The sequence below is a fragment of the Rhinatrema bivittatum genome, chromosome 1 (genome assembly GCF_901001135.1).
Source record: "Rhinatrema bivittatum chromosome 1, aRhiBiv1.1, whole genome shotgun sequence".
In the NCBI taxonomy this organism is placed as follows: domain Eukaryota; kingdom Metazoa; phylum Chordata; class Amphibia; order Gymnophiona; family Rhinatrematidae; genus Rhinatrema; species Rhinatrema bivittatum.
This window is the reverse complement of record NC_042615.1, coordinates 336,198,130-336,219,730: the sequence shown is the minus strand read 5'-3', so window position 1 is coordinate 336,219,730 and position 21,601 is coordinate 336,198,130. Positions and strand designations below refer to the sequence as shown.

The window sequence follows — 21,601 nt, the reverse complement described above, 5'->3', positions numbered from 1 at the left end:
AAGTGGACAAGGCCATGGGGCAGGATACATCTCAGGATACTAGGGAAGCACAAACAAACAGATGGCGGGTCACTGACTGGGTTTGTTCAAAAGATCCTTGGCGACATGAATCATTCCAAAAGAGTTACACACACAAAAGAATTGCCTCCAATATAAAATCTACTGAACAGCTTCCTAAACATTTGCGTGTCTACACACTGTTGATGCTGCTTAGCATGGACTATTTTTGGTTGCATGGCTCCCTCTTGTGTTAGTTTTGTGCTCAAGCAGCAGCAAAAAAAAAAAAAAAAAAAAAGTTATTTTATATGTACACACACACACCGTATACACAGTATATTCTGTTCACATGCATAAGCTTTGCCTGCATGTGTAAGTTTCTCTCAAATCTAGTATCACTTGAGGGCAGGGGACGACAGATTCCCCAACAGCAAAACCCCCAGGTGAGATCCAATGTGCAGCTAATTCAGAGTTTCTCTAAGGGCCCCCCCTATTGCAGGCTGTCACTGCGACAATGTTGGGTTTACGGAAAAATTTTGAAATGGGAAAATTTTCTGGAAAATATTGACATGGAAAATTCTCGTTGGCATAAAATTTGCATTTAAAGGTCTTAGAAAAAAAAGTTGTGCATTTTCTTGATTCTTAAATAGATTTGATTCAGTTTAGCACAGGGGTCAGGAACCTATGGCTCTTTTGATGGCTGCATCTGGCTCGCAGACAAATCTTTAATAAAAAAGTAAAAATCTAACAAAATCCCCCACCCTCCTGACCTCCAAAATTAATTTACTACAACCCCCACCCTCCTGACCCCCCCAAGACCTGCCAAAAGTCCCTGGTGGTCCAGCGGGGGTCCAGGAGCAGTCCCGGGAGAGATCTCCTGGACTTGGGCTGCCAGTAATCAAAATGGCGTCAACGGCCCTTTGCCCTTACTATGTCACAGGGGCTACCGCCACCATTGGTCGACCCCAGTGACATAGTGAGGGCGAAGGGCCGTCGGCGTCATTTTGACTACTGGCAGCAGACAGCCCAAGTCCAGGAAATCGCTCCCGGACCCCGCTGGATCACCAGGGAGTTTTTGGCAGGTCTTTGGGGGGGGGGGGGGGGGGGGGCGGGGTTTAGGAGGATGGGGGTTGTAGTTAGTATGGCTCTCACGGAATTACATTTTAAAATATGTGGCGTTCATGGCTCTCTCAGCCAAAAAGGTTCCCGACCCCTGGTTTAGCATGTTATTTCTACATATCCCTCTTGCATCACCATTTGGGATTGACAAAGATTAGAAGCTAAGAATTAATCTACTAATTCATCTAATTTTTGCTGTAATGCTGGCTTCATATTGTTAAGTTTGTATTGGGGAGAAGTACATTTAACTTGTGCATTTCTAAAGCTTTCCATTTGAATGAAATGCAGTTTGACTCAAATTGTTTTGCAAACCTAGCACCATCACCAACCCTCTTCCTTCTCTTATATACACTACCTGATTCTTACAGCCTTGATTAAATCAGATAGCTGACGTAACAGCCCACTGTCCAGTCTGCTTTAAAGTTTAGCCCAGCTCTAATGGATAAACACTTAGGGGTAGATTTTTAAACCTATGCACGTGCATGTGGCATGCGCAAGGGGAGAATTATGCAATTTTCGCACAGCAACGTATCCCAGCCTTCCCCAGTTCCTTTCCAATCCGCTCTAATTAAGGAGTGAACTGGGAGGGAACTTCCTACCCCTCTCCTCCTCACCCCCTTAAATCCAATTTTTTTTTACACCTTTGTAGAGCAACTTACTTCAGCTCCTGAGCTGAAGTAAGTTGCACACAACTGGCACCTAGCTGGTACACAAGGCTCCAGGACAGCAAACAATGGTGCTGTCCCGGCCCACCCCACCCCAAACGCGTACCAGCCTTTAGCGCGTGGCTGGCTCTCTCGGAAAATACACATAAGGCCCAGCCACGCACGTAAAGGCTGACTCCTCCTTGTCCCATTGCCCCTGGTGCCATCAGTTCCTGGCAGTGGGCTCCCCACCCTCGAAGGCTCGCATCCATGGTGAGCAAGATCCAGGTCGGTGGGGATAGCCTTACTCCCTTGCTCAGGTGGTCTTCTTGTAGCCACCATTGAAGCTGGGTCTGCACTGCCTCTGGTAGCTGGAGGAGAAAGGGATAGTCCTGGACATTGGATTCCATCTTGACAGTAATGAGCACTGTAGAGGTCGTATGTGGGCTCTTGCCATGGGACCACTTCCAGAGTCGATGTCATAAGGCCGAGGACTTGGAGGTAATCCCATATTTTGGGGCGAAAACTTTTTAGTAGCTTTTGCAATTGGTTCAGTTTTCTTCTCCTTGTAGGGGGAAGAATGACCTTGTCTTGTTTGGTGTTGAACCGGACTCCCAGGTATTCTAGAGTTTGGGAGGGCTGCAGACAGCTCTTGGTTGTATTGACAACCCATCCATGGTTCTCCAGTAGATTCTTGACTCTGGTGGTCGCCTGATGACTTTTCTCGGGAGATTTTGCCTTGATCAGCCAATCGTCCAGATATGGATGCACGAGGATTCCTTCTCTCTTCAGTGTCACTGCCACTACAACCATGATCTTGGTGAACGTCCAAGGGGCTGTGGCTAGCCTGAAGGGTAGCGCACTGAACTGGTAGTAGCAGTTCAGGATCATGAAGCGCTGATGATCTTGATGGACAGGGATGTGCAGGTAGGCTTCTGACAGATCCAGGGAGGTCAGAAATTCTCACGGTTGTACCTCCCTTATGACAGAGCATAGGGTTTCCATGCAGAAGTTTGTTACCCTCAGGTAGCGGTTGACTGACTTGAGGTCCAGGATGGCCCGGAACGTTCCCTCTTTCTTGGGGGACGATAAAATAGATGGAATAGTGCCCAGTATTTTGTTGTTGCGTGGGCACTGTCAATTTTCTGGACAGCACTGACGTTATGGCCTTTAAGGCGAGCAATTTGGTCAGTGTGGAATTCCACTGCCTTCCTCTTGGAGGGGGCGTGGCAAGGGGATTTCACATGTTTGTCCGGAGGAATGCTGTGGAAGTCCAGATAGTATCCCTCTCGAATGATGGTTAGGACCCACTTGTCCGACGTTATCTCGACCCATCTTTGGTAGACTAGGGCAAGCCTGCCCCCTATGGCTTCTTCCTGTGGATGGGTCAGCTGATTCTCATTGTGTCGTGTGGCTGGGGCCTGGGCCGGCTCCCCTCTTGTTGTGCTTGTTCCGAAAGGGCTGGCCCCTGCCTGCGTGGCGAGATGCTTGATGTGTGTTTTTGTAAGGTCTAAAACACTGTGATCCTCTACGCTTGGGTGTTCGGGGAGAGGATGTTGGCTTCTTTTGTTCTTGTCCTCTGGTAGCTGGAGGTACTGGGGATGCACCCATTTGTCAGCTACCTTCTCCAGTTCGCTTCCGAACAGGAGAGCTCCTTTAAAAGGCATTTTTGGAAGTCGCGTCGGCTGACCAGCTTCGGAGTCAGAGTTGACTTCTGGCTGCCACAATGGATGAGATGCCCCTGGCTGAGGTGTGTACACCAGGTCGGAGGTCGCATCTGTGAGGAAGGATATTGCTGGTTCTAGTGCTTCAACGGGCGTGGTGGCGTTCCTGGCAAGTGACAAGCAGGTGCGTGTCACCATGGCACAGCAGGCAGCAATCTGCCAGTGACATAGCTGATATGTCGAATGACTGTTTAAGGATGGATTCCTGACGTCTGTCCTGGGCATCCTTGAGTGCCACTCCTCCCTCGACTGGAATGGTAGTGCATTTTGTGACCACACAGACCATGGCGTCCACTTTGGGAAACACCAGGAATTCCTTGGTTGAGGGTTCCAGTGGGTATAGGGCTTGTAGGGCCCGTCCTCCTTTGAAACTGGCCTCTGGAGCATCCCATTCCAGGTCAATCAGCTGTTGTACAGCTTGAGCAATGGAAAATGGCGGTAGGCCTGACTGAGTCCTACTAGAAGAGGGTTAGTCTTTGGTTCCGCAGTGGTGCTTGTGCCTGGGATGGCCAGTTCCTTCAGGCGGAGACACACAAGGTCTGGTAGCTCATCTTTGGAGAAGCAGCGCATCATGGTTCGGGTAAGGATCTGTTCCTGGAGGGATTTACCCTTCCTCCAGGGAGTCTTGATCTTCCTCCGAGGTGTCTGTGTCCCCTATGGGGAGACTTTTGGCAGGGGAAGGCACGTTTCTGGGAGGCCAAGAGGGCCCTAGGAGGTTAGGGTCTTCCAGTGGCGTCTCTGGCAGTGTCATCGATTGTGCCGGTTGCATGTGGACAAAGGTTTATAAGCCTTTAAAGAATTCTATCCAAGAAAAGGTTCCTGGGTCTAAGTTTAACCCAGCGGCATTCCCCAAGGGTCCCGTCTGAAGAAGGGCAGAGCTGGGGATAGAGAGATCTGGAGTAATAATCAGTGGATCCGGATTCCTGTACTGGCTGGGGAGGGTGTTGCCCTGGCTCTCCCAGAGCTGCGGCCTCTTCCTGCTGCACAGCGGGCTTCTGCCTTGGCCTTCTTGGCTGGTGGTGCCATGGTTTGTGCACGCAGGGCGCTGAAAACCCCGGTCTGTGCATTTAAGAGCACGCACTGGGAGGCTTAGGTATGTGCTCTGGGGTCGCCGAAGATATATGTGTCCCAGCTTCGAAGATATGCGTGTAGGCCGGTATGCACACTCACGGAGATGCACGCGCTGCTATGCGAACAGCCTTAACTTGTGTGCCCGGCACCTATGCGCACGCCGCTGTGCGCCCAAGGTATGCGCCCGGCTCACCGCTATGCGCATGGCTCAGTTTGGCGGATAGAACGGTAATCAAGGGGAAATGGCGCCGGAGACCACCCCGGAGGATCTCCACTTGGGAGAACCCTCGAGCCGGATCAGGGTCTAGCCTGGATTGAGCTATCAACCCGATGGAACAGATGCCGGATGGCGATCTGTACAGTTGTCCGAGCCCGGAGACTTAAGAAAATTTTCTACCTTACCTTGTCTCGGCATTTCCCGGTCTGGTGCCAGGTGGTCTCCGGCTGCGGGGGTGGGGGGGAAGGAAGAGAGAGAGAAGATTACCTTCACCGCCGCGCTCAGTATTGCACCCGCTGCCTCTCAGCCATTCCCATTCCTGGGGGCTAAGTCCACGCCAGGAACCGGCTACCGGACCAAGGCTTACCTCTGAGGGATCTCGGAAATCACCTCAGGAATTTTCGACTGGGGGAGGGACCCTTAGGTATCATCGCAGGAGAGCAGGACTCGTTTCTAGAGGTAAGATTCTTTCTTCTTAAATTCTCTCTTTGGTTTGGATTTTCTAACGCTGTGCATGGTAAGGAGACTGAGAAATACTGAAGAGCAGAGCTTCCTGCACGGGTATATGTAGTGCTGACGTCAGATTGAAATCTGACTCGAGCTCCAACTGCTTATCAGGAGCACACTATACCCATTGGTCCTGAGCCCATCTGCTACAACGCTAGGAAAAGAAAACATTCTGCCAGCATATAGTGGCAAATCACAGAGAGTGGATTTATATTGTCTGTGGGTGTAAGGCTAAAGGGACTACAACCAGTTCCAAAGCCATCGGCGTATGGGTCAGATGCTAATACCTAAAGTGCCTTTACTTAGCCTTGCATTGCCTCTCCCTCTGTAGGGATTGCTTTTTGAAAAGTTTCCTTTGAAATTCATGGGCAAGTGAAAGAGGAAGGCTCATACCTTCCCCGAAGTTTCCTCTTCAGTGGTATCTGGTTCAATAGACAAGTTTGTTAGCAGAGGTTCCTGCACAGCTTCTTTGCTCCAGCACGGATATGTCCTTGGAGGTGGTGGTGCGCGCAGGTACGGCATTGGGTTCTCCAGATGCAGAGACTACTTTATCCCCAGATGGCTGTACGCCATCCGATCAACCCAGATCATTTGCAGGCAAAATCAGTGGTGTCTATGCTGCGTTTGTTGAACAGCTAGAAAGTACCACGGTTTCTAACTATGGGCTTCAATAGGCTTTCAATATGTCCATTGCATGGCAAGGAAGAGCGGGAGAGGATACAGCAGCACAAGATGGTGTTGGCCCCAAGGCTTCTGACTTTTCTTCGGCTTCCCAAGAACAGTTCCAGGTTGGTCAAAGGAAGTCTCAAGAATTATCACCTACTAACCTGCTATTATACCTTTGGACAAAATTTGGGAAGCTATGGCTTTTGGCTCAGTTGGGTCTTCATGTGATTTCACAGACTAATTCTCAGAATCCTTACAACACACACAGCAGGAGTTTTCAGTTAAGGTCCTGGATGTGCAAGTCAAGATTTCTTCGGTGCAAGAAGGCATGGGAACATTGTCTAAGGGACATTTGGTTCTTCAAAATAAAATAGAATCCCTAGAAAATACTAGGGATGTACAGCAGGGACGGATTAGTCCCATTCGGTATTTATCGGGACCCAAATCCGTTGCATCCGTTCTCAGGGGACCCCGATCCGTTCGTTACATTATGTATTCGTTTCCCAAAAAAAAAAAAAAAAAAACAAAACCCCACCCCATCCCTTTAAATTTAATTTACCACAACCCTCACCCCCTCCTGACCCCCCCCCCCCCAAGACTTGCCAAAAGTCCCTGGTTGTCCAGTGGGAGTCCTGGAGCGATCTCCTGCACTCGGCTGCCGGTATTCAAAATGGCGACGATAGCCTTTGCCCTTACTATGTCACAGGGCTACCAGTGCCATTGGTCGGCCCCTATCACATGGTAGGAGCACAAGTCTTGGGGGGGGGGAGGTTTATTAGTTAGTGATAAGTTGTATTCGTGGGGGTTAGCCATACATTTCGTGACCCCCCACGAATACAATGAATATGGCATATACGTTGCGGATTGCCAGTACGTTGCAAACGAATGCACACCCCTAGAAAATACGTTTAGGTCTAAGAATATCACTCAGAATTTTCCCAAATAAATTGGTTTCATCTATACAAATGTTAAGATATTTCCTAGAGGTTTTAATGACGCCCAAAAATATTCTGCTTCTGATAGTCAAGGTTTATTATTTGCCACAAGTAAAGAGTTTTGAATCCGGATCTTGGATCACATTTGTCCATGGATGGTTTTGAATCTGATTGTTTACAACACTCTGTGTCTGAAGAGTTTGTTCCATCTACTTTGGTGGATACTGAATTTATTTATTTTTTTTACACTTTAACTCTTAAAGCACTGGAAGCTCTTTACTCAGAGAACCCCCAATCTATATAAAATATTCCTGTTTTCCCACTGCACTGACCAGTATCGATTTGTGTCTGAAACCTTTATGCTGTTACTATTACTCCATGCTCTAGATGACACTGGATCCTTCCCTTCTGCTTTCTTAGAGTTTTCAGGTTGTGGGTGTTAACAGTATTGAGAGACTCCCTCCTACTGAGCTAGTCTCAGTGAGGTCAAGCTGCCTTGAGCTCTCCCATTCTTTCCTTCTCTCTTCTTCCTCCCATCTCAGTCTCCTCAGTTGACATTTGCTTAGCAAACGTGGCTGCATTGTTTTCTGTACTGAGCACAGTAACTTTTTTCTCATTTCTTGAGTCACTCATGTCTCCTCTGCTGCAAACCTCTCATACAATACAGCCTTATATGATGTGGATCCCTGTAGCCACTCCTGTACTGTTCTTTCACCCTGAACTTGATCTCCTGGGGATCCTTCATTTTCAGTTTAAATAGATTTTCACCCATAAATTCTCAGATTTTTCCCCCCAACGGTGACAAATCTGTTGTGGGGGGGGGGGGGAGGTAGAGAGAGACATACTAGGAAGGATAAGGTGCTAAAGAGGGAGATTCTGCCAAGTAGGTGGGTGGGAGAACCTGCTTAATATATTGGTTTCAGTCCTGGCTTATATCCAGGAAAATAAATTCAGATATTTACCGGGAAAAATAGAGACTTTTCCCCACATTGATTTTTATCCTGCTTTATTCTTGTCATAATAAATCCTGATAAATTCCCAGGAGAGCAGAATTGCTTACCTATAAAAAGAGAGTTATTCGAGGACAGCACGTTAGTCCTCACACACAGGTGATATCAGATGGAGCCCCAATACGGAAAACTTGTCAAACGTTTCTAGAACTGACTAGGTACACTGAGCATGCCCTATACTACACATCTAGAAACATAGAAATGATGGCAGAAGACCAATCGGCCCATCCAGTCTGCCCAGCAAGCTTCACACTTTTTTTCTCTCATACTTATCTGTTTCTCTTAGCTCTTAGTAACCTTAGGTTCTATTTCCCTTTCACCCCCACCATTAATGTAGAGAGCAGTGATGGAGCTGCATCCAAGTGAAATATCTAGCTTGATTAGTTGGGTAAATGCAGCATAGCTCTCTGCTGTTGAACAGAGAGTAAGATAAGCTGGATATGCGTGAAGTATTAGTTTTCTTCTCCCCTGCCGTTGAAGCAGAGAGCTATGCTGGGATATGCATTGAAGTGAATTATGCCTTGAAGGTCACATTAACTATCAACAAATATTGAATAAGCCTAATAATTGGTAATACCTATAGCCCATGAACCCACACCTGGTTTTTTTTTGTTTTTTTTTTTTTAATTTGGAGATGGCAGCCCTCCATCCTTCCGCTCCGTGAAGGTGGAACACCAACCACTGGCCACTGGCATCCCGCTCCGTGAATGCCTCTGTGGCTACTGCCGCTCCGTGCAGTGTTTTGCTGCCTCCTCTTTATATGCGTCCTCTAGACCTGATGGATCCACAGTGTTTATCCCACGCCCCTTTGAAGTCCTTCACAGTTTTGGACTTCACCACTTCCTCCGGAAGGGCATTCCAGGCATCCACCACTCTCTCCGTGAAGAAATACTTCCTGACATTGGTTCTTAGTCTTCCTCCTTGCAGCTTCAGCTCGTGACCTCTGGTTCTGCTGATTTTTTTCTGACGGAAAAGGTTTGTCGTTGTCTTTGGATTGTTAAAGTTTTTCAAGTATCTGAGGCTGAATCATATCACCCCTGCTCCTCCTTTCCTCCAGGGTGTACATATTTAGATTCTTCAATCTCTCCTCGTACGACATCCGATGAAGACCCTCCACCTTTCTGGTCGCCCTTCTCTGTACCGCTTCAATCTTGTCTTTGTAGATACGGTCTCCAGAACTGAACACAGTACTCCAGGTGAGGCCTCACCAAGGACCTGTACAAGGGGATAATCACTTCCCTTTTCTTACTTGATATTCCTCGCTCTATGCAGCCCAGCATTCTTCTGGCTTTTGCTATCGCCTTGTCGCAATGTTTCACAGACTTCATATCATTAGACACTATAACCCCAAGGTCTCTCTCCTGCTCCGTGCACATCTACACGGGTCTCTCTCCAGTCTTGTAACAGAATTAAGATTAAAACTAAAAAAATAGGAGAAACCCAATTCCACAGGGTGGCAGGCAGGTTTTGTGAGGACCAACATCCTGCTGTCCTCGCAGGACAGCAATTATAGGTAAGCAACTCTGCTTTCTCCAAGGACAAGCAGGATAATAGTCCTTACACATGGGTGAATCTCTAGCTACAGGTTGCTCCCCAACACAAAAAAGGGAACCAGACACCCAACCATGTGCCAACAGGCACACCACTGGCGCTGTTAACAGAGGGGAGATAGCCTGAACCCAAACAGGCCCTAGGTAGGAAAGTTGGTTGTAGCTCAAACAGGTTCTGAAGGACAGTAATGAGATGTGAGAGATGTGAATGTGTGGAGAGAACTCCCATGTCGCAGCCTTGCAGATCTCAACAGGAACTGCTTGTGAGGACCACTGATGCTGCCATGGCTCTAACAAAATAAGCCTTGACATAACCCCTAAGATGCAGTCCCACCTGGGCATAACGGATGGATGTGCACTCTGCTAGCCAATTGGATAGTATCTGTTTGGCAATGCCCAACCTATTCTTGTCAAAAGAAATAAAATGTTGGGTGGACTATCTATGGGCTTCTGTCCAATCCAGATAGTAGACTAAGGCTCACTTGCAGTCCAAACCGTGCAGTGCTTGTTCACCTTGGTGCGAATGGGGCCTGCGAAAGAATATGGTAGGCTGATTGTCTGGTTAAGATGAAAACCCATCACCACCTTAGGCAGGAACATAGGGTGTACTTGCAAGACCACCCTGTCATGATAAAACTTGGTATAAGGTGGATAAGTCACTAAGGACTGGAGCTCGCTGACCCTGCATGCTGAAGTGACCGCCACCAAAAATTTGACCATTCACAGGTGCACAGCAGCTAATCTGAGCTACAACCACGTTGAGGTTCCAAGACACAGCGAGAAGCCTTAGGGAAGGCTTCAATTGAAGCAGGCCCTGTATGAAACGTACAACTATAGGCTGTACAGAGATGGGCACTCCATCTAGTAACTTGGTGGTAGGTGCCAATTGCACTGAGATGAACTCTAATAGAGTGCTTTAAGCCAGCCTCTGATAGGTTTAGGAGGTAGTAGTCCATTTTTGTGTGGGGCAGGAGAACGGATCTAGTGCCTTCTGATCACACCACATGGAAAACCTCCTCACTTCAGTCCATAAGAATGATTAGTGGAAGGTTTTCTAGAAGCCCCAGGAGACTAGACATCCTCTGAAAGATCAAGCAACTGCAGGATTAACCTCAATATCCAGGCTGTAAGCAACAGGGCCTAGAGGATGGGATGCCGCAGCCTGCCTTGGTCTTGCGTGATGTGATCTAGGGAAGTCCCCAGACTGATCGGTCTCCAGATGGAAACTCCAATAGGATTGGAAAACAAACAGACCTGTCTGGCCAATAAGGGGCTAAGAAAATCATAGTCCCCCTGTCCTCAGCGAAGCTTCAAGAGAGACTTTGCCGCTAAGAGAATCTGAGGATGTGTGTACAAAAGATCCTTGTCCCCAATGACAGGCAAGGGTGTCCAAGGCTTGGTTTGCCATCTGACCTTCACAAGGAGGCAGAACCAAAGCACCTTCCTGTTGGGGGGGGGGGGCTGCGAACAGAATAGTCTCTGGGGGAGCCCGGGCCTAGAATATCCGATTCGCTACCTGTGGTCCAGAGACCACTCGTGGGGGTCTGAAAGCTAGACTCAGCCTGTCTGCTACCATGTTCATGATCCTGAGCACCATCCAGTGGGACAGGGCCCACGAGCAGATCTGGATCGCTTCCTGACACAAGAGGTATGATCCCATACCTCCCTGCTTGACATACTACAAGGCTACCTGGTTGTCGGCTAGATCAGGACAACTTTGTTGGCCAGCCGATCTCTGAAAGCCCATAGCGTGTACCTAATCGCCCGAAGCTCCAGGAAGTTAAACTGACAAGGCCACTCCTGACCGGACCAAAGACCTTGGGTACCGAGCCCATCTACATGAGCACCCCACCCCAGGGTAGATGCATCCATTGTTAGGACAATTTGAGCAGAGAGACTCAAACAAGATCCCCTGGTCCAAACTGGAAAGTACCCGCTACCAGGACAATAAGTCCTGGAGAGACATAAGAACATGCCATACTGGGTCAGACCAAGGGTCCATCAAGCCCAGCATCCTGTTTCCAACAGTGGCCAATCCAAGCCATAAGAACCTGGCAAGTACCCAAAAACTAAGTCTATTCCATGTTACTGTTGCTAGTAATAGCAGTGGCTATTTTCTAAGTCAACTTAATTAATAGCAGGTAATGGACTTCTTCTCCAAGAACTTATCCAATCCTTTTGTAAACATAGTTATACTAACTGCACTAACCACATCCTCTGACAACAAATTCCAGAGTTTAATTGTGCGTTGAGTAAAAAGAACTTTCTCCGATTAGTTTTAAATGTGCCACATGCTAACTTCATGAGTACCCCCTAGTCTATTATCCGAAAAAGTAAATAACCAATTCACATCTACCCGTTCTAGACCTCTCATTATTTTAAAACACCTCTATCATATGCCCCCTCAGCCATCTCTTCTCCAAGCTAAAAGGTTCTAAGCTCTTTAGTCTTTCCTCAGAGGGGAGCTGTTCCATTCCCCTTATTTGGTAGCCCTTCTCTGTACCTTCTCCATCGCAATTATATCTTTTGAGATGTGGCGACCAGAATTGTACACAGTATTCAAGGTGCGGTCTCACCATGGAGCGATACAGAGGCATTATGACATTTTCCGTTTTATTCACCATTCCCTTCTAATAATTCCCAACAATGTGTTATCCACTATGATGCCTAGATCTCTTTCTTGGGTTGTAGCACCTAATATGGAACCTAACATTGTGTAACTATAGTATGGGTTATTTTTCCCTATATGCATCACCTTGCACTTATCCACATTAAATTTCATCTGCTATTTGGATGCCCAATTTTCCAATCTCACAAGGTCTTCCTGCAATTTATCACAATCTGCTTGTGATTTAACTACTCTGAACAATTTTTTATCATCTGCAAATTTGATTATCTTGTCGTATTTCTTTCCAGATCATTTATAAATAATTGAAAAGTAAGGGTCCCAATACAGATCCCTGAGGCACTCCACTCCCTTCCACTGAGAAAATTGTCCATTTAATCCTACTCTCCGTTTCCTGTTTTTTAGCCAGTTTGCAATCCACAAAAGGACATCACCACCTATCCCATGACTTTTTACTTTTCCTAGAAGCCTCTCATGAGGAACTTTGTCAAACGCCTTCTGAAAATCCAAGTATATTACATCTACCGGTTCACCTTTATCCACATGTTTATTAACTCCTTCAAAAGAGTGAAGCAGATTTGTGAGGCAAGACTTGCCCTGGGTAAAGCCATGCTGACTTTGTTCCATTAAACCATGTCTTTCTATATGTTCTGTGATTTTGATGTTTAGAACACTTTCCACTATTTTTCCTGGCACTGAAGTCATGCTAACCGGTCTGTAGTTTTCTGGATCGCCCCTGGAGCCCTTTTTAAATATTGGGGTTACATTAGCTATCCTCCAGTCTTTAGGTACAATGGATGATTTTAAAGATAGGTTATAAATTTTACTAATACGTCTGAAATTTCATTTTAGTTTCCTTCAGAACTCTGGGGTGTATACCATCTGATCCAGGTGATTTACTACTCTTCAGTTTGTCAATCAGGTCTACTACATCTTCTAGGTTCACTGTGATTTGATTCAGTCCATCTGAATCATTACCCATGAAAGCTTTCTCTGGTACAGGTACCACCCCAACATCCTCTTCAGTAAACACCGAAGCAAAGAAATCATTTAATCTTTCCGCAATGGCCTTATCTTCTCTAAGTGCCCCTTTAACTCCTCGATCATCTAATGGTCTAACTGACTCCCTCACAGGCTTTCTGCTTCAGATGTATTTTTTTTTTTTTTTTATATAAAGTTTTTACTGTGAGTTTTTGCCTCTACGGCCAACTTCTTTTCAAATTCTCTCTTAGCCTGTCTTATCAATGTCTTACATTTAACTTGCCAACGTTTATGCATTATCCTATTTTCTTCTGTTTGATCTTTCTTCCAATTTTTGAATGAAGATCTTTTGGCTAAAATAGCTTCTTTCAAAACATTCATGGACAAATGTGATCCAAGATCTGAGTCGCCTGGCACCACTGGGACTTCAGGGTCCATTGGGCTCTGCACATGTGTAAATGTGGCAAGGGAGTAACATGGACTGTTGCGGCCATATGGCCCAACAGCATCAACATGCCAGGCAGACACCTGCTTGCTCTGTTAAATCTCTGCTGCAATAGTAGCCAAGGTGATGGCCCTCTGGTGAGGCACAAAGGCCTTGACCTGAGCCATGTCTAGCAATTGAGGTAACAGGCTTAGATGGGACTTTGAGTAGTTGAGAACAAACCTTCGTTCCTCCAACATTCGAAAGGTCAAGCACATGGACCTGATGGCCCCTGCTTGAGATGTGCTCGACCAGCCAATCATCCATATACGGGAAGACTTGCACTTCCAGTCTGCAGAGGTGCACCACCACCACCACTGACAAGCATTTTGTGAAGATCCATGGGACAAGTATAAGCCCAAACAGCAACACCCAGTACTGGTAGTGCTGCCTTTCCACCACAAAAATCGGAGATACTTCCAGTGATTGGGGAAGATCTCAATACAAGTATATGCTTCCTTGACCTAAAGGATGGTATGGTGTGTGGGGGGGGGGGGGGGGGGAAGAATCAAGGTGCCCAGGGAAACCATCTTGAATTTTCTTATAAATGTGTTCAAGACCTTCAGCCATAGGATAGGTCGGAGTCCTCCTGTTTTCTGGAATCAGGAAGTACCTGGAGTAGAATCCCTGCTCTTGCCCTGGTGGTACAAGCTCGACCACCATGGCTAAGAGGGAGGAGAGCTCCACCACCAGTGCCTCCTGATGCGCGACCAGCCCCCAATATGGGGACGGAGAAGTGGTTCTGTTTTGAGCAGGACAAGGTTACAATATGTTTTTCTGCAGGCAACAGGTTTCTGGCTACAGTTAGTTGCTCTTTCTGAACAGATACCATAACTCAAAATAGCCAGAGAATCAACTGTTGAAAACCAAAAAGTATTTCTCTTGGAAGGCCTGGCAGTTTGGCAGCCCAGCTGCCCAAGGTCTAATTCTTCTGTGACAGTGAAATCGCAACATAGTCAGACCAACGGTTCTGCCATTGGTTAAGGAACCAGATTGGCTTCCTATCTTCTGCCCTCAAGACCCTGCAATAGCAGCAGTCAGAAAAGAACAGAGCAGAACAAAATAGAATCAGTGGAAGAGCAGTAGCACTTTGTCTCTACTCTGGCCTAAAATAGAGCCTTAATAAGACAGGGATGGGGAGTATTTATGGAAGCTGCTTGCCTTCTTCAGTAAGGGCACTGGTTGAAAAATGAGCACAGTGAAATCAAACAGCCAGATGACAAAAAACAATGCACACCGGTGCCACTTGATGCATCAATGGCTGAATCACCATGTAGCCACCGAAAATAAAAAGAAAAAAAAAACAAAACTATGAAGTAGACCAAATAAGTCTACTAGGTGATTACAGGGTACAAAACAAACTCCAGGCCCAGTGAAAATAGGCCCTGCTTTCACCAGAAGGGCAAAGGTTTCCTTCTCAGCAGAGACACAAAAAATATGCAACCGGTGGGCTCTGCAGAAAAAAAAAAAAGTGAAGGGCCCCCTACATGACTATCAAGTTTCCACACCGGGCTCCATACTGATTCGCACACATGTGAGGACTGCCATCCTACTCATCCTCTGAATCATGATCCAAAATGGAAACTTCTCACAGAAAAAATTTACAGGCAGCAATGGCTCCTGTTTTCACATTAATGAAACACCTAGGTGATTTATAGTGGCTGTTTAAACAAAAAGAAGATTAAAGTGATTGTCTCCAGATTATACAAAGTGATCTTTATGAGGAAACTGGAACAGGATTTGAGATGAATTTTCAGTAGGAAGTGTTGTGGCAAAACACTAGCAGATATCCATATGTATATCACAAATATTAAAATTTAAGATTCAACTCTCAATCCTCTCTCATGCCAGCCCTTTTGCACAGAATGTGGCCAAGATACTCCTGACACATGGTAGGGCTGGAGTGATACAGGGATCCATTAAAAGATGTGGTGGAACTATCCATACTTACAATCTATTTTGGTCGCAGATTTTGGGGTTCATTAATAAGACTGTTGGTTCTGATTGACCCGGACTTCCACTTTTCATGCTGGGGTATAGCCTACTCAGACATACAACTGAATGAAGAGGTGGCTTGGCTCAGTATCTGGTGTTTGTGACAAGTAGCAGTTGGTATCAAAGGGAAATAAATTCTTCCCTTAGGGTCTCTGACTAGCATTCAAAGATCTGGAGTACTTAACAGTCCAAGTGAAAGATGAAGTGTCAAAATCCTTGGACAATTTGGTCCTTTTTTCTGGAGTGTGATGATAAAAAGCATATGACAGATTCTGTTTAACTCCTTAACATCACTACTTCTTTCTCCAGTGAGATATCGATTTATTTTATGAACAGTCTTTGCATCTCCAGTATGTTTGTGTTTGTTCACTATCTTATTGGAAAAAAAAAAGTGGGTATTGCTCCCTTTGGGGAGAATTTTTGTATTGCCTCCGACTGCTTTGCAATTACTATAATATGCACAATAAAGAGAATGACTTCTTCAGAAGCAGACCACAGGAGCATACAACAATGCAAAATACACAGCCAGAGTAATGTAATCTCCAGGGCTAAAGAGAGCTCTCCTCACCAACCATGTTCCATTAATGTCACTGTAAGCAGGAAGACCAATGGCCACTTCATACCTCAAACTCATCTTGCTGTGTCTGAACATTACACCATCTTGCGATAGGCTCAGGAACCACCTCCCATTCCTCGTTGGCCTGCCTGAGGATGTTCACGAAGGTTGATTTCCCAGCAGCTGTTGTGAGGGGAGAGGAAAAAAAAAAAGATAAAAAAATAAAGTTATCAACCCCTGCACTAGAAGCTTATGCCATTCAGGCACCACAACTAGAGTGGCAGAATCACACCATTTAGTGTATTTATATACCATCTTACCAGGCTAAATTTGTCCAAGGTGGTATACAGCAATATAAATACAAATCACATATTAAGGTGGAAGGAAGGCCAAACCAACTGCTGGCTTGGTTAAAGGTGAAGTGAAAGAGGCTATTTCAGTCAAAAATAAAGCTTCCTACAAAAATTGGAAGAATCCATCTGAAAAAAAAAATAGGAACACACAAGCATCGACAAGTTAAAAAGTAAAACATTGATAAGACAAGCTAAGAGAAAATTTGAAAAGAAGCTGGCTGTAGAGGCAAGAACTCAAAAACTTTTCTAAATATATTTGAAGCAGGAAGCCTGCAAGAATCAGTTAACCCTTCAATCATCTAATGATTCAAGGGGCTCTTAAGAATATAAAGCCATTGAGGAAAGACTTAATGAATTCTTTGCTTCGGTATTTACAAATGAAGATCTTGCGGAGATAACCATCTTAGGAATGGGTTTCAAGGGTGATGATTCATATGAATTGAACCAAATCTTGGTGAATCTGGAAGATGTAAGCCACATTGACAAACTGAAGAGTAGCAAATAGGCTGGACCAAGTGGAATACTCCCAAGGGTTCTGAAAGAGCTCAAATTAAATTTCAGATTTTACTAATAATTTGTAACCTAATCATTTAAACCGTCCATTATACCTAAAGACTGGAAGATGGCAAATACAACCCCGATATTTAAAAAGGGCTCCAGGAGTGATCCAGGAAACCCCAACTTCAGTGCTGGGGAAAATCGTGAAACATTCTAAAGAAAATCACAGAACATATAGATAGATATGGTTTAATGGAACACAGTCAGCATGGATTTATCAAAGGGAAGTCTTACCTTACAAATCTTTTTTTTTTTTTTTTTTTATTTGAAGGGGTTAAAAGTGGATAAAGGTGAGCTAGTAGATATAGTATTCTTGGATACTCAAGAGGTGTTTGACAAAGTCCTTCTAAGAAAATTTAAAAAAGTCATGGGTTAGGAGGTGACATACTTTTGTGGATTGCAAACAGAAGGAAGTGATGTCATCCCGGGTAATGGCTGAAGCGGCAGTCCCCACCCAATAAAATTACATCCTCCACTAATAGGGGTTGGTCTGTTTCTTCAAAGCTGCTGGGAGAACATTTCAACATCACACAGATGACTCAGAAGAAAAAACCCGACCTGAGGGAGTTCTTACACCTGGCATGCCCACGCGAGGATCGGAGGGCCTGGACCACGAGGAGCTTCCTGCTAGCCTGGAGGTGGGAGCGGAAAATGAAGTGGCACTTGCAGATATGGGGGGAGGCTCTCTCCCAAAGGGAATTTCAATAATGGTTTTGGGAGCTGCGCAGCGATATGCTAGTGCTAAAGGGCAAAATAGCTCCGTGGCAGAGATTGGCCATGATTTCCTGGACTTGGGCAGCCTGTGGAGGCGGCAGAGTCGAGGCTCAACGACTGCACTGCAGGTCTGACAGTTCTATGAGGCACATGATCAAATGAACGCTATGCAGATAGAACTCCAAGATGGCCTTGAAAATTTAGAGAACCGAATATGGAGAGCTAACCTCAGATTCAGTGGGGGTTTCCCAAGAATGTGAAGAATGAGAACTGTTTTCAAGTAATGGAAAATATCTGCATGTCAGGTCTGGGAATGGCTGACCATGCTGACTAATCTCTTTAAGGTACAGCTGGAAAATGCTGATAGGACTTTGGGGTCTCCGTGTGGTAATTTCCCCCAGACACGTTGAGGCCTGCTTCCATGAATTCCCAGTGAAGGAAGACGTTCACAGCAAGGCAACAGGGAGCTTTCACTTGGAATGTACATAAGATAGAGGAGAGGGCTTGAAAAATCTCAATCACAATCCCTAAGAGGAAGGCGTTTAAGATAATTTCTAAGCTGCATACTCTGAATCTGCACTATCTGTGGCTGTTCCCATTTTCACTTTTGAAGGAGTCACCTCTAAGGTCTGAATGGTACCAGAAGCAATGGAGATTCTGAAGGCTGCAGGGATGATTATATCAAAAGGGAGAGCCTGGTCACAAAGACATCCAAACAAGTGCATGTGGGCCTAATGCCATCCAGATAGAGAGTGACAAAGGGCTGAAGAGACAAATCGAATGGACTTCATCACCTTCATCTCAAGATGATCCAGGCTGAGGGACACACTCTTCAAACGGAGGTTGTTTATTGCCGATTAGCTTGTGTTGAAGGCTAGCGCTGCTTTATTATTGCTGAATGCAGTGGTTAGGTTTACTTAAATGCAATGGGGGATGTTAACATTAAGCTTATTATTTGGTTTGTTTGTTTATGTAGTCTGCGAGGGGAGGGAGTCAGCGATTTTTGATGGCATCATTCCTCAGAGGAGTTTGGCCACTGCAGGGAGTGGTGGTATGTTAGGGGTTGGATGGGGATATTATACAGAGAGCACTAGTTGCAATTATGCAGAGATCCATGGGGGTTTCGGTATGGAGTAAAGGGGTATCAGTGATTTTTTGTGCATTGCTGCTTGTGTTTTGGTACTTACTATGGGTTCACTGAAAATTGTTTCAATAAATACTAAAGGGCTCAACTCTTCTGGCAAGAGAAGGCTATTCTTTTGGGAAATGGCACACTTACAGGCATCTGTGGTATTTTGCCAGGAGACCCACTGTAGAAGGCACAATGAAGAGGTACTTAGATCTCCACCTTTTCCCTCAGTCAATCTGGCATCAGCAGCTAAACGACAAGTATGGTGGGGTGGTGTTGTGTCTGTCGGTGCTAGACAGCTTCGCCCCGTTTGCGTCACCTTATTCATGGCTCCTCCTGCTTACCTAGGAAAGATGGCTACCGCCACGTGTCCCCAGAATGACTATGGTGCTGCCTCCCGCCATGCTCCTCCCAGGTACCTCCAAGGGTGCACACGCATCACCCACGTCTTTATGCAACCCTTGGCGCGAACCTTGGGGGTGTCCCCCCTTACTGACGTCACACCATCCGGGTATATAACATCTTCTATTTTGCTAGCTCGTTGAGTTAGCAAGGACTCATATGGACTCGTTCCGTTCCTATCTACGCTACTCTGCCGCTTCTGTACTGCCACTGGAAGCTCTCTCTGCCGCTTCTATACTGCCACTGGAAGCTCTCTCTGCCCTTCGAGTTAATTGCTAACCTGGGTACCTGCGCCTCAGGGGCCCTCTACCTGTTCCCTGTAAAGCACCTGAAATAAAGCACTCGCTCTTCGAGGGCCTGCTCTCCCTGCCTCGGTGCCTGTACTTCTACAACCTGGTGGAATTGCCTATTGAGATGTGTGCCTGAAGTCTGAAATCAGCACAGATTGAAGCTTGGCCTAAGCCAGAGAGGATTCTGGGTAACAGACTCTGGTTATGAAGAACTCAGACTGACCCGAGCTTAATAGACATCTGGAATATATCTTGAGCTGTGCAAATATGATGGAGGGTCATGAGGCCACAAAGAGTACATGGACAAGGCCATGGTCTCACAGAATACTGGCTCGACTGAGGTGCCCAGTGTAACTGGAGATCCCCCTGAGATTAAGAGTGATCAAGAGACTGAAAGGACACAGAACTAAACAGAAGATTGACAGTACTCAGCAGACACGTGGGTCTTATCTAGGCTTAATTGGATCTTAAGGTAGGAGGGGGGACCAGGGGAACTCAGATTTAGTCTGTCTTATTGGGAAACAAGACACGTGGTATGTGATCATCCCATAGAACCAAGTACTTCAGAGATGGAGAGACTTACCTATAAAAAAATAGAAATGTACAGGGAGATATATAGGAGCAGTTTAATAAAGATGGAACTGCTACTCTTATCTCCCAGAGGTCTCATGATTGCCTTTTAATATTAAATAAACTTAAATTTGTTCCTACTAAATTGACCTCTGTTCTTGGGGCAGCACCTTGAAGCTGATTTTTAAGGCTCAACACAATCTACAGCAAACACCTAGTGAGTACAGTAACTGTCTCTCTCACACTACTTCCTTGCTGGGAAACCTACTTCGGAACCTCCCATTACCAACGGGGTGAGAAGGGCTCCCTCTGCCGAGGTCCGAGACTGCAACTACCAGACTGCCTCACTACTGCCACCTCTGGTGGCACTCTTCAAAGCTGTTTCATAAAAGAACTAACTGTTTGTGCGTCTGAGTCTATTTGTTAATAGACATAGGGGCGGATTTTAAAAAGCATTTACTCGAGCAAAACTGGTTTTTGCTCGAGTAAATACACTTTACTCAAGTAAGTGGGCTTTTCAAAATTGCTGCAATATATGCCATTGAATTGTCCATAGGATTTACTCAAGTAAGTGCACTTTACTCGAGTAAATAGCTTTTGAAAATTGCTACGATAGTATGTCCCATTTACATGCGTAACTCCTTTGAAAATGACCCCCTTAGTGTTTGGGTAATTGCCAGGTTCTTGTGGCCTGGTTTTGGCCTCTGTTGGAAACAGGATGCTGGGCTTGATGGACCCATGGTCTGACCCAGTATGGCATTTTCTTATGAGTCTAGCCTAGTACTGTGGCTCCTCACGGGGCTCCTCCCCGTGGGTGTGGTTATCTGCCACAGTACCCAAGGATCCACCGAAACACCGCTCATTCATAACAGGTGGGAATATTGTTCTCCATTTAGTGGTAGATGTTCAGGCTACCTTGAAAGATGACGAAGGGAGATTTATAGCGGTGAAGTTGCTTGGTCACAATTCTCTGTTTACTATGATAAATATCTATGCTCCCAATTCGTGGCAAGGGCCATTTTTGCATAAGATCTCAGTTGATGGTGCACTGGGCAGAGGGATATTTAGTTATTGGGGGGGGGGGAGGGGGGGGGCGACGACTTTAACCTTACCCACTACCCCTTTCTGGATAATTCCAAAAGGGAGGCCATGGGATCCAAAGCTTCTCATGTTGACCTGAAACGTATCAGCAGGGGGTTATACTCCCCCCCCCCACTCCAAAGTCCATCACACTTACTCTAGATTGGACTATTTATTAATAGATAAAACCCTGGCAGAAGGACCTGTAGAGGCAGGAATGGGTAATATTACCTGGTTGGATCACACCCCTATATGGATATCCTTTCATGTATCCCCAGATTGTACAGGCCAGAAATTCTGGTGGTTGAATGAAGTTTGTTAGATGACAAGGCTTATGTAGAACAGTTGATGAGAGAGATACAAGAATATTTTGCAGACAAAGGACTCCTGATTGTAATCTGGTCACTTTATGGGAATGCATGA

At 45.8% G+C, this 21,601-nt stretch overlaps 1 protein-coding gene across 1 annotated transcript in view; it reads right to left on the bottom strand.

Annotated features, from left to right (window-relative positions):
- Nucleotides 1–21,601, bottom strand: part of DCK (deoxycytidine kinase) — a 61,465-nt gene that overhangs the window by 19,097 nt on the left and 20,767 nt on the right. The window contains exon 2 of the mRNA XM_029598696.1: nt 16,150–16,265. Coding sequence (XP_029454556.1) covers nt 16,150–16,265 — 116 coding nt within the window. The remainder of the gene's footprint in view (nt 1–16,149; nt 16,266–21,601) is intronic.